At 45.0% G+C, this 17173-nt stretch overlaps 1 protein-coding gene across 1 annotated transcript; it reads left to right on the top strand.

Moving 5' to 3' along the window:
* Positions 1–4957: 4957 nt before the first annotated feature.
* Positions 4958–15633, top strand: rest (RE1-silencing transcription factor). Its single transcript, XM_056283372.1, has 6 exons — positions 4958–5154; positions 9538–9815; positions 9900–10463; positions 11191–11351; positions 11668–11751; positions 12331–15633. The coding sequence occupies exons 2-6, from the start codon at positions 9562–9564 to the stop codon at positions 14301–14303; spliced, it is 3036 nt and encodes a 1011-aa protein (XP_056139347.1). The 5' UTR covers positions 4958–5154; positions 9538–9561; the 3' UTR covers positions 14304–15633.
* The last annotated feature ends 1540 nt before the right edge of the window (positions 15634–17173 follow it).

Below are 17173 nucleotides of genomic sequence, written 5' to 3'. Positions count from 1 at the left end.
GAGGACGACCCCCAGGGTTGGACTACCCCGGGGCTCGAACCCAGAGCCTTCTTGCCGTGAGGCTACCACGCTAACTCCTGCGCCACCGTTCTTTATTTGTTACGTCTCATTATAAAAGTACAAGAGAGTAAAATTCTTGTGTTTCGGCTCCTCAACGCTGCAGCGACAATAGTGATAAAATAATAACAAAGCAGAGCAAGAAAAAGCAGTAATAATAATGAAATAGTGTGTGGTGTATGTAAGGTGCTGTGTGTGTGTGGCCAGCCTTAATACATGCATATGTGCGTGTAGTTGTTTGCATATTTGTGTGTGTTTGTGTATGCCAAGCTACGTCTGTGTGTGTGTGTGTGTGTGTGTGTGTGTGTGTAAACTGATGATTCGCTGAAGACCACAGGTCAGTACCAGTCAGTCCGGCACCAGGCTTAGTGTCTTTCAATGTTCTTTGTTCAGAGGCCTGGTTGCTTGGTGGAAAAAGCTGTTCTGGAGCCTACTGGTCCGGGCTTTGAGGCTGCGGTACCGCTTGCCTGATGGTAGCAGCTGGAACAGTCCACAGACGGGGCGGCTGGGGTCTTTGGTAATCCTGCAGGCTTTACTGACACAACGTCCATTGTAATGTCCTGGACGGAGGGAAACTCACATCCACTGGTGTCCCGGGCCGTCTGCACAACCCTCTGTAGCGTTTTGCGGTTGTGGGCAGTTCCCATGCCAGGCGGTGACGCATCCAGTCGGGACGCTCTCAGTTGTGGCTCTGTAAGAAGGCCCGTAGAATCCTGGGCCCCGTGCCGAACTTCTTCAGTCGCCTGAGGTGAAAGAGGCGTTGCTGTGCCTTTTTCCACCACACGGCTGGTGTCTTCGCCCCAGGTGAGGGTCCTCGGTCATGTGGACACCGAGGAACTTGAAGCTCTTGACCCTCTCTACAGCGGTCCCGTTGATGGTGATGGGGTCCAGCCCCCCCCCCCCCTCTCTTCCTGTAGTCCACAATCAGCTCCTTGGTTTTGTCGACGCTGAGAGAGAGAGAGAGGTTTTTCTCCTGGCACCACTTTGTCAGATCAGACATAAAGGAAGAAATTTTGGGGGGGGGGGGATGGGGGGGGCACAACAGAAGGTTAGTGTGGTGCGATGCCTTCAGGAAGTGTAGGAACATTCTCGTCGTCACACCCAGGGTGCCAAACTAGCACACAAGCTTTGTGTACTACTCACCTCAGCAAATAATTACACTAATTAGTCCACCTTCAACCGAAGAGGCGAGACTAATCCGTGAGACCAACCGGTGTTGTGACAGGTTAGATGGGAAACCTGTATGTGTTGCTACCCCACGGTGCATGGTTGCTGACGTACGACCTTTAGTTTGTTAAGAAAAAAAAAACACACACACACACACAATAGGCCTATACATAACAATTCTAAAGTGTCTTAATATGATTAATTATGATTGATTGTTGTATTTTTTTGTACTTCCTTTTTATTTTGTATGCCTCTTTGAAGGGACTGGGTCTTCACATTGTGTGATCTTCTGGTTTTGTTATTGTTTTCTATTGATGGTTGAGTTTTACGTGAGAGTACTACATGCTCCCCCCCTCCACCTGCACAATCTGCATTGAGCAGTTGTTTTGTTTGTTGACTCTTTTCTTTCTGCCACATGAAACAAAACAAACTGAAACAAACTGGCCCGGCGTCAGAAGAGCTCGTGCTCTCGCCAGATGGGCCACCACGCGTGTACCAGCTGCAGTCTGCACATTTCAAACGAAAGCAGTTGTCTGGAGTTTTCACTTGGCCGGTACCTTTCTTTCTTTTCTTTCTTTTTTCCTGTCGGTGGCCATAAATACTTTTTTTCTTTCTTTTAAATGTAAAATTATTTTTAAAAAATTTTTACAACATTTTTTTTATTTAATTTTTTTTTTTGGTCGTAAATCCTTTTGCTTCTATGTAAACTGGGGAAAAAAATGAGGTCAGGCTGTAGAAAAGTGACGTTAGAGCGCCACTCAGTGGACAACACGTGTAAGCATAAGGAGGCAGGGTACGTTGCTTGAGGTAACTGTGAAGCCAAGCTTGTGAAGCACATTTAACACAGCCAATGCTGACCAAGAAACATTAACCACGAAAATGATTGAAACAAAATAAAAAATAAAAACATATTACGAATATCATATTCACTGTATGAATATAATTGTATTCATACGATGTATGAATATAATGTTCATACAATGTAGCAACAGCAATCGGGACAGTATTTTTTATCTTATTATTCTTTAGTTGTGTTTTTTATTAATTTGTTTATTTTGTACGTTCTTTAACCCAATTTTATTTTTATTTTAATTTATGTCTTTATTCCATCTTCTCCTTTTATGATATATAGTATAACTACTTTCTTTTAATCTATGCACTTTCACTTCTTGTAACGTGCATTGCATTTTAATGTATGAAATGTGCTATATAAATAAAGACTGATGGATTGTAACCCCGGGTCGTCCTCTGTGTGGAGTTTGCATGTTCTCCCCGCGTCTGCGTGGGTTTCCTCCGGAGGCTCTGGTCTCCTCCCACAGTCCAAACACGTGTAGGTCAGGTGAATCAGTCGTGTGTGTGTGTGTGTGTGTGTGTGTGTGTGTGGGCCCTGTGTGATGGCCTGGCAGCCTATCCAGGGTGTCTCCCCGCCTGCTGCCCAATGACTGCTGGGATAGGCTCCGGCATCCCTGCGACCCTGAGAGCAGGATAAGCGGTTCAGATAATGGACGGATGATTGATTGGGGCCAGGGCGGCATGGTGGCGTTAGCGCAGTCGTCCCACAGCAAGAAGGTCATGGGTTTGAGACCTGGGGTAGTCTAACCTTGGGGGTCGTCCTCTGTGTGGGGTTTGCATGTTCTCCCTGTGTCTGTGTGGGTTTCCTCCGGGTGCTCCGGTTTCCTCCCACAGTCCAAAGACACGTAGGTCAGGTGAATCGGTCATACTAAATTGTCCCTAGGTGTGTGTGTGTGTGTGTGTTGGCCTTGCGGCCTGTCCAGGGTGTCTCCCCGCCTGCTGCCCAATGGCTGCTGGGACAGGCTCCAGCATCCCCGCGACCCTGAGCAGGATAAGCGGTTTGGATAATGGCTGCCTGGCTGATTGGGGCCAATCTAAAAGCATTAAAATCTGTGAATTTGCAACCCATTACTCTGTCATCTCAGAAGACTCAAGAATCTTAAAAAGACTCAACAGTCATCTCAAAAGTAATGTTTCAGTTACTAAGGACACGGAAGCAACTGAATAAATACGGTGATGATGATGATGATTGTTATTTTGCTCTTTATTTAAGTGTTTGTTTGTTTTTCCAGTGTTAGAGGCGTACCTCTGAGCTTGCTTAGACATGAGGTGAGAACAGTTGAAGATTAAATCTGTTTCATAGAAACAATAACAGAAATACCAACCCCAGAGAGCTGAATTACTTCATGTGGACATGTCTGTGAATGTTCTCATTCATCCAGGTCATGGTTATCCAAAGGAGTTGGATCAAGTGCAACTGGACTTGGGATATATCCGTGAAGACGTTTCGCCTCTCATCCAAGAGGCTTCCTCAGTTCGTGCCTTTCTGACTAGACCAAGCTAGTCTGACTGGCTGGTGATGAGACTCAGAATTTATCCTCTTGGAGTCGTTGTCAGAGCTATAGATATCCACAGGCCATGTCATGTCATAGATGGCCATGTCATAGATGGCCATGTCATGTGGACACAACGTTTATTGAGAGAAACGTTTCATCACTCATCTAAGTGACCTATGACCTCTTCAGTCTCAACTGACTGCAGGTATCCCCACCCTTGTAAACAACACAGTGGCACAACGATATGCTGCTGTATTTAACTCTTTACGTCGCTTTGGATAAAGGCGTCTACTGAATGAAATTGTAAATTGTAAGATATGCAGATTGCTGTGACCATTAACCAGAGCTACAACGGCCATGTGTACCATTCACACCGGATTTGGGAATGGTTGCAATCACAGCGTTGTAAGATGGCGACAGATGCACTCTTAGGCCCCTTCGGTTAAGGGAGGGTCGTTTCCGCTTCACATGGATGGCCCCTTTGACCCCCCGTTCAAACCAGCGTTCCTCCCTATCGTTCCCACCTATGCTGTTACATGGCACAACTACTTTATTTATCTAGTGTTATTTATTTAGTGTAATAGATATTGCACTTATTTTTCACATACATTATACATTATATCTTGATTGTGCTGCAAATGTGTGCCTATTTGCATTTGTATTTTGACTATTTGCAGATATTAAATTTTTTTTATTTTGTACAACTGGGGAGTTGCACTTAATTTCGTTGTACAGCTGTGCAATGACAAATAAAGGCATTCATTCATTCATTCATTCATACTTTGCGCCATGTAACAGTCACAAATGAAATGATCAAGTATTTATATAGCACACGGCATACAATGCAATGTGCTTTGCATTAAGTAAAAGTGCAAAAATATAAGGAAGGTAATGATAAGATAACAGACAGAAAAATAAATGAATATAAAAGATAAGCCTTAATGTTCTAATATAGAGGCTATAGCGTACATAAGATAATAATAATAAGGTAGAATAACGCCAATCAAAAGAACACCAATTAAATCTGAACACGCAGAAGCTGTAATTAATCGCGAGAGAGAGATTTTGATTTTTTTAAAGCAACTTTTATTTTGAAAAATAATCACATTCAAAAACGCAAGCAAATAAATCGATATGTAAAAATAAATCACATCAATTAGAGCGAGAGAGAGAGAGCGCGCGAGAGAGGGAGCGCCAATAGTTAAAATGAGAGGTTACGTTAATAAACAAATTCATAAACGAAGAAATTGCGCCGGACAGTGTATTTCTTTGCCGTCAAAACGTCTCGTTAAAACGCCGCAGAACCGAAAACGGAAACGTCTTCTTCCTCCGGAAAAACAAACCGTCGCCCCGCCCCCCCAAAAAACACGTGACCAAAATAAAACTACAGTTCAATTCGCCTACAAGCGCGCGCGTCGCCGCCGGACCCGGCGCGCTGACGTCACCCCGCCACGCACCGACGGGCTCGGTGTGGAGGAATGTGCGGAAACTTCTCTCAACTCTCGCTCAGTGTTTCTAGGTGGGAGATAACGCACGGCGACGACAGGAGGCCGCGACCGGGGGTTTTCCGCACGGCCGCTCGGTGAGTCCCGTCCCCCCCCCTCCCGCCCGTTCGCTTCGGCAGCGGCCTTCGCGAAGTTTGCCGTCCCGTCCGGCGAGGCTGACTTAACTTTGGAGAACAGTGGTGGAAAATGGAGGCGGTTGTGGGGGTTGTTGGAGAGAGAGAGAGAAAAAAAAAAAAGAGGGCAGAGACAGGCGCTGTCCAGGGCTGATCATAACAACCTAGTTCAGGACCATGGCTAACACTCGGCGATCAAACTATAATTTCGGACACGATCAAGTTGAAGTAAATAAGAGGCTGGAAACGTGTGTCGATTGTGCTTGCTGGCGTGGCTTTATAATTGCAGATCGGTGTGTTTCGTCGGACCAACGCGCTTCCGGAAAGTAAGTTTTGTCGGGCTCCCAAGTTTTGCGGCGGCCTCCTCCTCCTCCTGCTGGACAGCGACGGTTCAGACTTGCACACAAAAAAAGGCCTTAAGTTTGACAAAGTGAGAGAAGTTATAGTTTTAAACAGCCCCCCCCCTCCCCGTGGGTTGTTTGTTATCGACACGAGACGGGGGGGGGTGGGGGAGTTTTCGCGTTTCGCTCCCGAAACTTTCGCCCCCCCCTAGATTGGGCGCAAAGGAATTCGCCCCCCCCCTAAAGTGCGCCGCATTTCAACGTTCGCGTTTCTACCCGAAGCGAAACGAGCCGTGGACGCGTTGCGTCCGGGTCGAGTCGAACCAAGCGGAGGGTTCAGGTGCTTCCAGGCGCCCCTCCCGCACGCCTCGCTCGGCGGCTCGGCTCCCGTTGAACCAGCCGCCGGGCGCGCTCCCTTTGCGTGACTCGGTTACATTGTTGCGATCTGAACGTTCTGCGCGGTGCGTTGAAACGCCGCTCGGGCCGCGTGTTCTGGAACGCGGCGTGAACGCGCCGCGTTACTTTGGGCGCTGTCAACCAAGTTGTGGTGCTGTTTCAAAATGGCCGAGCCCACATTTCTTCGCCGTGCGAACGCGGGCCAGCGGATTCCTCCTCAGCGCAACGCAGGCCTGCCTGCCTGCCTGACTCACCAAGCTGCGACTTCTGCCCAGTTGTGCTTCAGTTTGTGCAGCCACAAGTGTCATTATTATTATTTTCTTGTTGTCGACATTGTTTTAGCCATAACTAACGTGTTAATTTGCTGTCTTGAGTGGGTGTTGTAAATGTGTTACTGCATGACTGCTCCGTCCACAATAGCATATTGCGTCCGTCCGTCCTGGGACAGAAACGCCTCATCTTGAGATTTCTTCCGTCTTTGGCTCCCCCCCCTCCCCCTGTTGAGTTTCTCCTCGCCCGAGTCGACGGTGCTGTGATATGGGGGGGCGGGGGGGATGTGACACAGTCTTGTTTTCATATCTGTTGGAGATTGTGATGCGATTGTGATTTATGGCTATGCAAATAAGAATTTGACTTGACATAATAAAAATGTGCATCTTCATCCCGTTATGGAGATAAACATCTATTGGATGGTTTATCATATAAAAGTGGAATCGGCTCATCTGGACACAATGTTTGTTGAGAGAGAAACGTTTCATTACTCGTCTAGCACCTCTTCAGTCTCAGCTGACCGCAGGGATCCCCATTAATAACGATAAGTCAGACTTGTGTAGTGCGTTTGTAGGGCTGGACGATTTGGGAAAATAATCTAATGGCGAGTTTTTAGACCAATATCGTGATTGCGATTTCGTATGCGATTTTTCCCCCCCTCAAAGTTCATTATCTTTTGTGTTATCCACTAAAATCATCCTATATTGTGACCAACACAAGATTCAACATGTAAACTGCTCTGTCCTGTAGGCCAGGCCTAGGTGTACTTCATTTTTAATGATATTTAATGGTAAAAAGAAAAACCTTCCATCACAGTAGAATATTGACTGATTGATTTGACTTCAAGCGTCGGAAACATGTAATATAATTATCATAACTTAACTTTTTTGATAAAATCTGGAAAAGGAACAACAAAGCAGTGCAGAACAACAGGCCCGGTGTGAACGTTAATATGAAAATAAATACGAATCTTACTGATCTCCACTCAGTAACAGTAACAAATCACACAAACTAAAGTGCGGAAATATTTTTAAAAAACAAAACAAATCTGTGGCTCTCACTCTAAAAAATATTTACGTAACTTAGCCGTAATAAACGTGTGTAACGTGTGGATTGCACTTTTTAATAAAATCTAAAAAAAGGAAAACACTGTGTGAACTTTAATATATGTGCTTTTTGCACAGCCCTGTTGCTCTTGACACTGTCATTTTCCATAACATTTACTAAAATACATTTTTTTTAAATTAAGTTGTACTGCACACACACACACACACACACAGCAGCTACATTAGAAAACAATCATTCGTTCAACCGTTCTGTTATTTATCTTTCATGTTTTCTTATTCTCTCTCCCTCTCTCTCTCTCTCTCTCTCTCTCTCTCTCTCTCTCCCTCTCTTTCACACACACACATACACACAAAAATACTGGGGGGAAAAAAAAACAACAAAAAAACAACTTACCAGTGGCAGGATATAATTGGTGGCCAAAACACTGGAGCCAGGTCCACTTGTTAAGCTGCGCTGCCTTCACCATGTTTGATGCATTATCTGTCGTGAGGCAGACATGGTTTTCTTCACCGAGGTCCCTGCTGGCTGGCTAGCCCTTCTCTCAGGCCGGCTGCAATGTTCTCCCCGGTGTGGTCGTCTGAGAAGTAAGCAGTCTGAAGACGGCGAGCTTTGAGTTCGAATTCTTCATTGATGAAGAATTCAACCTCACGGCGAGACTCTTGATAGGTACGACCAGACTCTTGATAGGGTTCTGTTGTACAGCTTGACCACATGTCCGTGGTAGTGGTGAAAAACTCCACTGTTTTTAGTGCCACTGCAACTCTGCCTGCACGTTTTATATAGCTCCGGTATGGTAACCTGGCTAAAATATGTGTGGGATGGCATGCTGTACTGTTTATCAAGCGTCTTTACCAAAGCTGTAAACCCAGCCTTGGTCACCGTGTTGAGGGGCATCATATCTTTCCTTAGGAACTCTGCTATCGCCTGAGTAATATCGTGGTGCCATTTTGAATCTCCTTCATATGCCGATATACTCTTGAAGCAGTGATGCCGGGTGGTATTCGGCCTACTTGACACATTAGTGGTCGGCTTTTTAGCCATACAGTTGTCATACATGACTTTGTGGTGCTTTCTTAAATGCTGGAACAGGTTTGTAGTGTTGCCCTGTGGTAGCTACGGTAGCAAGGCACGTTCCGCACAACACCTGACTCTTCCTAAATCCGAAATAGGTCCGGACAACTGACATACTGTTCCTCTTTGACACTAAAGTCACCTTTTCAGTGTTCGGTTCTGCCGAGGCCATTTCCACAAGATAGTAACGTTACAGCTAGAATCAAAACCGGCCTTCTGATTGGTTAGAATCGCAGCCTTTGCTATTTGAAAATTGCGTTCTTTTACATTGCGAGGTCAGTCTGAATTCGATTAATCGTTCAGCCCTAATCCCCACGCTTATAAACAACACAGTGGTATAATGACCGAAAAGGATTGGTTTCATATACAAATTGCGGTGAGCGTCAGGCCAGGACTCCGCAGTCTACACCCATCTACAGGCCCAGTGGCCACTCTTTCAAAGATGTGCACATCCTCGATAGGGAGGAACGCTGGTTTGAACAGGGAGGCGATAGGAAGGAACGCTGGTTTGAACGGGGAGGCCATCTTATGTGAAGAGGGAACGACCATCCCTGAACCAAGGGGGGGGGGGGGGGGCGACAAAGAGTACATCTGTCGCCATCTTACAATGCTGTGATTGCAACCATTCCCAAATCCTCTGTGAATAGTACACATCGAAACTGTACATTGTTTATAAGGGTGGGGATACCTGCTGTCAGTTGAGACTGAAGAGGTCACTTAGATGAGTGATGAAATATTTCAACATTGTGTCCAGATGAAGTGGTTCAACTTTATTTTATTTTCTTACCTGGATTATTGAGCGTGTATAAAGACACAATAATTTTAAGTAACAATACCTTTTTCCATGCCTCCTATACTACACTTCTGGTAAGTGGGTCAGTAAATGGAAAATAAAATTTAAAGCCTCGTTGATTGTGAGAAATAGTGTTATGTTACAGTTTAACAAATTTTAATCTGTTGTAACTCATTTAGCATCTCCATGTGTACATCTTTCTTAGTTGTGTTCTCCTTGGTATTATAGACCCCAAGTCTTTTTTTTTCTCTTTTTTTTTTTACCTTAAATTCTTTTCAGTAAGACTGACTCTACATTATTCTGTCATTTGAGGTGCCATTTTAGTCAAGAGAACCAGCCAAAACATTTAAAACAATGACCTGAGAGATATTATTGATTTAATTTGTATTTTCTCTGCTGCTGAACCAGTCCAGAGGAAGCACTGCACCTGGCATGGCCGCCCAGACCATGTTCTCAATGGGCATGTTCCCGGTGGGGACACCCATAATGGAGGACAACCAGAGCCTGAGTGAGCTCCCCAGGAACCACCTCCCAGTGCCCCAGCTGGTGATGCTGGCCAATGTTGCCGCAGTGACTTCTGCAGAGGCAGGTGGCTGTGACAGCAGCGTGGCTGATGAGAAAGAGATGATGGAGCTAAAGACTGTGGGCTGCAACTACTCAGACAGCGAGGATGAGAGCATCATCAGGTAGATGCTTGCGTGTATGTTTCATATTCAAACACAAATATGCAAACTATGTGCTGCTAAAATAATGAGCATGTGCTCCATTAGGTACAGCTATGACAATCAGAACCACAGGGAGGTCTGCATTATAGAGTACCCGGAGTCCCCGGTTCCAGGAGCTCTCCCTGTGGTGGTGGAGAACAACTTAAGACCAGGCCAGGATGAAAACAGAGAGGATGATGCCCAAGACCTGTCCCGTTCATCTGAGCCCTGCCCCCCTGCCAGCCCTAAACCCCCTCCGCTGGGTGCCAAGCGCAAAGTCACCCACGCCATGGTGGTGGAGGCTGCCAAGAAGAAGAAGCCATTCCACTGTAAGCCGTGTAACTTTAATGCTCAGAGTGAGGAGGAGTTTGTGGAACACCTGGGGACACACGCCACCAGCAAGATGATGGTGGTGAACCGCGTGGAGGGGAGGACCAGGACCAAGGGGAAGGAGACAGCAGCACCCGGTTGCCAGGCAACAGAGGTGGCTGCGGAGAGTGCAGGGGAGGCAGGGACTGGGAGCGACAGCAAGGGCGTGATTCGCTGTGAAAGGTGTGGCTACAACACCAACCGCTACGACCATTACATCGCCCACCTCAAACATCACAGTAAAGAGGGGGAAGACCACAGGTAGGAGCAATACTTCAAAGATACAACCCATCGCTCGACATCTAGGCCAGCTTTAAGCAGCTATTTTTGGAACTGAAAAGGACCTCAAAAATGGGTGTAAATTGGCAACAACCATTTAGTGTTCCGGCTAGTATAGTTGCTGGTGTTCATTTGGCGGAGATATAACCTATCAAAAAATAACATGAGTCCAAAAAAAAAATTGTAAATATGTTTCAGGTTTTATGTAAACTGGGGCCTTTGTGGGGCACAGCCCTTCCAGTTAGTCCTAATAGTTTCCTCTATGATATTGTTTAAATCACATTACCGAATGGTAAGAGATGTAGGCATTTTTACAGCCATCACAGGTGGAAAAAAAAAATCCAGAAGCTGGCAACCACATAGTAATTTATGGAATGTGATTTATTGGCTAGCATCAGTGCAGGCTTGGATGATAGAGGAGTGCAGAGTGAGTGTGAGCAGAGAATTCTCTGGATGTTGGCCAATGGGCTCCTCCCATGACTGATATCAACAGAAAGCTCTGGTTTCATGAAACCAGTCTTGTCTTTACCTGCTTTTCAAAACCATCTTAATTCACAGTAACAACTTTTTTATCAAGCCACAAGATCTAAGGCGCCTCAAAATCTAAGAAAGACTAGAGAGGTGGCTGGTTTTTAATGTCTACTATTAAAATTGTGAAAGTGAAGGATACATTTCCTTGCTGATTGCAAGTCCTGCTATGCCCCTGCAGGGTATTTAAGTGCACACTGTGTCCTTACACCACGGTAAGCCAGTACCACTGGAGGAAACACCTGCGGAACCACTTCCCCAGTAAACTGCACACCTGCGACCAGTGCTCCTACTTCTCTGACCGCAAGAGCAACTACATCCAACACATCCGCACACACACCGGTAGGTAAAGCAAACCATGGCCACATATCTCACAATCCTTCTCCACAAGGCTGTGGGGAAATGTTTAAATGTAACGTTCAGTGCATATGTATTCGTAAATACTTTGGATATGACCCGTCTGGATTCACTGTGAATGCTTATAAGAAGTCGGTGAATATTTTGGATTGGAACAGAATTGTCCTATGTTTGTTCATCCTCATATAATACTACCATATGTTATATTTCCAGCATCCCCGCGACCCTGAGAGCAGGATAAGCGGTTCGGATAATGGATGGATGGATGTTATATATAACCATGTTTTGTGTGTTATGTCAGGGGTGCGTCCTTTCCGCTGTATGTATTGCAACTACTCCAGCTCTCAGAAGACCCATCTGACACGACACATGAGAACGCACTCTGGTAAGTAGCCCTCTGGTTACCATAGATGATAAATTAGATGATAAATAGACCATAGGATAGAATAGTCTTAAACCATTAGCTTTATGTGATATTGATCTCAGGGTTTCAAAACCTCATATATATTGTAAGCTCAAATCAGACAGATTTATTATTGCTACTACATGGCAGTAGTCATAATATTAATATAGTAACACTAATATTATTAATAGTAGTATTATGGGTTGTTGTAGTAGCAGTAGTAGCGGGCTAGTAATACTACGAGATAAGAGCAATGACCACTGATGATAACGATGTTATTGGTCTCTTTCTTGCCAACTACTGACTTACACAATCAACTTCTGTGTCCTTTGTTGCATTCGCTGGAGCAGTTGAAGTGGGATGAGTATGGTAAACTGTTCAGTAGGTTTTTCTGTGCTGTGATTTTGCTGTGTGTTTGGCTGACTGGATGGACCTGTGTTGTTGGGTGTTCCTCTCCTCCTTTTGCCTGCATGAAGTGCTTATTGTCCTGTAAACAGGCTGACCATCTCCTGCAGCACATCCTTTGCACTTACTATTTCCTACATCATCTTCTCCTGACAGGTGAAAGGCCTTTCAAATGCGAGAGCTGTAATTACCTGGCAGCCAACCAGCACGAGGTCACCCGCCATGCCAGGCAGGTCCACAATGGCCCCAAGCCTCTGGGCTGTCCTTATTGCCAGTACAAGACTGCAGACCGCAGCAACTTCAAGAAGCACGTGGAGCTCCACCTACACCCACGTCAGTTCCGCTGCCCTCTCTGCAAGTATGCAGCCTCCAAGAAGTGCAACCTGCAGTACCACATTAAATCCAGGCACTCTGGATGTGACATTGCAATAGATGTGTCAAAGGTCAGGCTCCGCATCAAGAAGCCAGGTTCTGAGACCAGCGAGGAGAATACTGAGTCAGGTATGAATAAGTCTGAAGAGTCCACAAACACTGAGGTCAGCAACCTAGATGATGGGGAGGATGATGAAATGGCATCCAGCCCCATCAATCTGTCAGTCAAGAAGACCGGCAAACCCAGCTCCACCCAAACTGAAGGTCATGTGACTGACAAAGCTCACAAGAAATGTGAGGTCACTCAGGACAAAGAGAAACCTCAGAAAGTGAAGGACAGTGGCATGAAAAAGATCTTAACCAGGCAGAAGAAGATTGAGAAGGCTGGTGAAAATACAAAGGAGAAAACAATTGTGAAAGACGTCCAGATGGAGGCCCTTCCCCCTACAGACAACAAGGTGAGGAGGCGTCCCAAGAAACAACCAGTGGAGAAAGTTGGTGTCCAGGGCCAGACGCAGCAAATAAAGGAGTCGTTGAGAAAAGACCAAAAAGAGACAGAAAGATCAGAGGAAGAGAGAGCAGAGGGGGAGAAGATGGCTAAAGAAAAGGAGGAAAAGGAGAGATTTAACAAGGAGAAAGATGAACAGTTGAAGAAGGAGAAAAGTGGAAAGGCGGTCAAAGGCCTTGTCAAGCCAAGGAAGAATGGCTTGAAGAAGTCAGAGAAAGTTACTGAGCATGTTGACAAAGCCTTACAGAAGCAAGTTGGTTCAGAAAAATCTCCAGTGAATAAGGTGGGTAAAACCAAGGCTCGGAAGAAGAAAGCAGTAGAGGCTTTGGATCTGTCAACCAAGCAATCATCTGAGGAGACCGGTGCCACCAAGCCCAAACGCCTGAAACTCAAGGTTTCTGACAAGCTGCAAACAAAACTCGGCGAAAAAGAGAAAATTTGCAGCACTGCTGAGCCCTGCCCAGTCCCGCAGAAAGACAGCGAGGCAAACCAGATGGTGTCTGTTCCAGTGAAGCCAAGGAAGACCAGGAAGACCAACAAGAACAAGAAGAAAACCCAAAACCAAAAGAAGACCACTGCCCCCAGTGTGGAGCAGAAGGATTCGGTGATTGATGAAAATACAAGCCCTGTTGAAAATACCCAGAGTCCCCCAAGGCAGCCTCTCCAGGTGGACGCTCAGCAGGACATTATAACACCAGACTCAAACGCTGAACCCAATCTGTCAGGAGCAAAGCTTTCTCAACCAGCGTCCCCTAAAAAGGAAACGGCTTCCTCAAAACAAACACAGGAAAACCTCTCTGAGAAAACCAAGAAGTCCACTCCGTCAACAAGCTGTAGCTCAGGCGGAGAAACACCCTCTCCCAGTGAAGACAGCCCTCCTTCAACATTTAGGCAACCAGTTACCAAACCAACATCGCCCTCTCTGGAGCTTCCAGGCCAGCGCAGGAAACCTACTGACGCAGAGGAGGATGAGGGCATCCACAGCAGCCATGATGGGGGAAGTGACATCAGCGACAGCGCCTCTGAGGGCAGTGATGACTCTGGCCTCAATGGCACTGGCACAGGGTCAGGGAAGATGGCAAATGACCCTGAAACGCCCACCGACGAGATTCCAACGCCGACTGAGATGAAGAGTCACATGTGCATCTTCTGCGACCGCACATTCCCTTTAGAGGTGGAATATCGCCGCCACCTCAACCGTCACCTCATCAATGTCTATTACATGGACAACACAGCCAAAGAGAAGTGAGAAATGGGCTCCTACGTCCATGGGCACACATTTTTTTGGTTGTTTTTTGGGGGAGGGGGGTGTGTGGAAAAAGTAAACATCAGTGGTTTCAGATCTCACTGCTGCCAGCAATTTGAAAACTTCTGTGAATCGCGGCTTTCTTTTGCTAAAAACGACCATTTCTTAAACTTCTAGTGCTCGATTCTCTGAATACACCGTCAGCAATCACAGGAACGTGCAGCAACACTGAAAACAAGGGGGCGACTGTGCCATCTAAGTTCAGACACACATCGGAGATGTCTAAAGAAACCACCGTTCGCCACTTAGACCCATCTTTAAGTTCAAGAATCACATTCGGAGGACTTTGTCATTTATTTTGCACATATAAGCAGATGCACACACCAGCTTGTGCCTAAATCTTAAAACTCACAAGTGTGACACTTTTGTCGAAATGATGTTCACATAGATATTGAGCTGCGGAGTTTGGCATACTTTTGACACTTTGTGCCATTTTGCTGAGATCTAATATCCAGTTTAGGTTAAGCAAAAGAAAGCAAAAGGTTAAGTCAAAGCAACAGTGAAACTTTGTAAATATTCGTCTACTTTTTTGTAATTAAGTCCCATTTTAAGATGTTTTTTAATTGCCAAATTCTTTTACTATGATTTCAACTTCCAAATTATTTGCTAAATTTGGAAACTAAATTCTATTTTTTTTTCTTAAGAATTTTTGTACTTAAATGCGTGTAAATAAGTTACCCATAGGTGATTTTGTGTGTGTGTGTGTGTGTGTGTGTGTGTGTGTGTGTGTGTGAAATTACACGACAAAGTAACATAGTCCAGACCCAGAGACCAACTCAATGAGTTTTAGAAAACATCAAATTATTCTAAAATCACAACTTTTTTTTCTAATTATCTTGAGGCAAAAGGGTAAATCTTTTTACAGTCCACATTGTAGATACCGTTTCACCATAACATCACGACACATCGATGAAATTATTGCCTGAAACTGTTGGATCCTATCTCTGGCCTTCTTGACAAGAGTTTGAAATCCTATTGCTCATGGAAACTATATCAGTCATTCAGTTTTTATGTTCCCTGGTATCGGTATATGACCAGAACAGATAACTGTGTTATGAATGTCAGTGATGTGTTTTGATTATCTTGCACCACAACTAACAATCAATTAGCTTCATCAACTTATGTTCTCGATTACCTGGACCATCTAAGATAGTTTTCAGAATTGCACAACATTTAAGTTTTCACTTGGTCTTTGTTCAGGTTCGCTAGTTTGAAAATATTTAATCACTTGTTAATTACTGCTTATATGGGTACGCAAGCTAATCTTACACCCCCCCCCCCTTTTCTCCCCCAATTGTATCCGGCCAATTACCCCACTCTTCCCGAGCCGTCCCGGTTACTGCTCCACCCCCTCTGCCGGTCTGGGGAGTGCTGCAGACTACCACATGCCTCCTCCAATACATGTGGAGTCGCCAGTCGCGCCCTGACCAACCAGGAAGTGCTAGTGCAGCGACCAGGACACATAACCACATCTGGCAGACACGGCCATTTGTGTCTGTAGGGACGCCCGACCAAGCCAGAGGTAACACGGGGATTCGAACCGGCGATCCCTGTGTTGGTAGGCAACAGAGTAGACCGTCATGCTAACCGGACACCCCCATCTTATTGGTTTTTAATTCCTCTTCAACACTATATACATTTTCCAACACAAGGTGAAAGAAGGAGCAGCATCTCGCTTTGATTTTGGGAATTGGCCTCTTCAAACCGAGTAATGTAGAAAGCATAGTGAGAATGATCCTTTTTATCAGAGACTGTTGTGTGTTATCAAATCCAAAGATTTCATAATGAGCTAAACTTGTTTCTTTTTTCCTCCAGTGCCTTTGACAATCAGTTTATGAACCGTGTACTCGGCTTGTTGGGAAGCGATGTGTTCCTGTTTGAGTACATGAGCTGTTTTTCTTTTGTTTGACTTGGCGTCAAGTGGCGTACACCTGTCTGTTTCCCGAGGTTCAGGAGGCACCATTTAAGTTTCTACCGAGGCTGTGTTTCAGACATTTTTTGCATAAATATTGTGTAAAAGAAAAAGAAAAGTTGTTTTTTTCTGCTCTTTGACGGGATTATTGGGAACGTCGATAGGTAGTAAACCCAGCAAGTCGGTAAACTAGAACTCTTATCCTCTGTAGAAAACCCTGTGCAATACTGCTTTTTACGTCACGACGCCAAAGTGTTTGAGAATATCTGCAACTCTCACATTCATGCCTGTAGATGTTGGGTTCCCAGTTTTGTTTTGTTTTTTTATCTTGGTATATATTCTTTATACCTCCTGTACTTTCTCAGCTTTCTCTGTCCACTTTCTATGTTAGTGGCTGGTGAGACGTGTATGACACTAATCCTTTTCCCCACATTTATAACATGGTAATTACACAAGCAATAAGAGTATGAGGTAAATGTTTATAAAGGAAATTAGGTAACTTGACTACTAGTTTTCCTTACTTTTGTTATTGTGTGTTTCTCTCTTAAGTAACCAAATCCACTAAACTGACGCGGCAGTGTTGCGTAAGGGGTAGGTCAGTCCATCGCTTGTGGTTGTGGAGAGACGGTGAGGTCATTGACAGACACTTTTCATATGAAGTCTATGTCTTGTAACCAAACACACTGTTCTAGTTGTGGAGTATTTGCAGTTAGAAACTATGTTTTTTAAAATGGATCATGTTCAAACGAACCGCAGATTAATTTAGCGTGGTGCAACTTCCCGATCCGTCACCAGGAGGTTCAGGAAAAGCAATATAGATGGACGTGTACTTTGTTGCTTCACTGTATCATACTTTTCCTCTGTACATTTTTAAATAAAGAAGAGCAAAATCTAGTGCCGG

This window comes from Lampris incognitus, chromosome 1, assembly GCF_029633865.1.
Source record: "Lampris incognitus isolate fLamInc1 chromosome 1, fLamInc1.hap2, whole genome shotgun sequence".
Classification (NCBI taxonomy): Eukaryota; Metazoa; Chordata; class Actinopteri; order Lampriformes; family Lampridae; genus Lampris; species Lampris incognitus.
The sequence above is the reverse complement of the archived record's forward strand: the minus strand, read 5'-3'. Positions and strand labels throughout refer to the sequence as shown.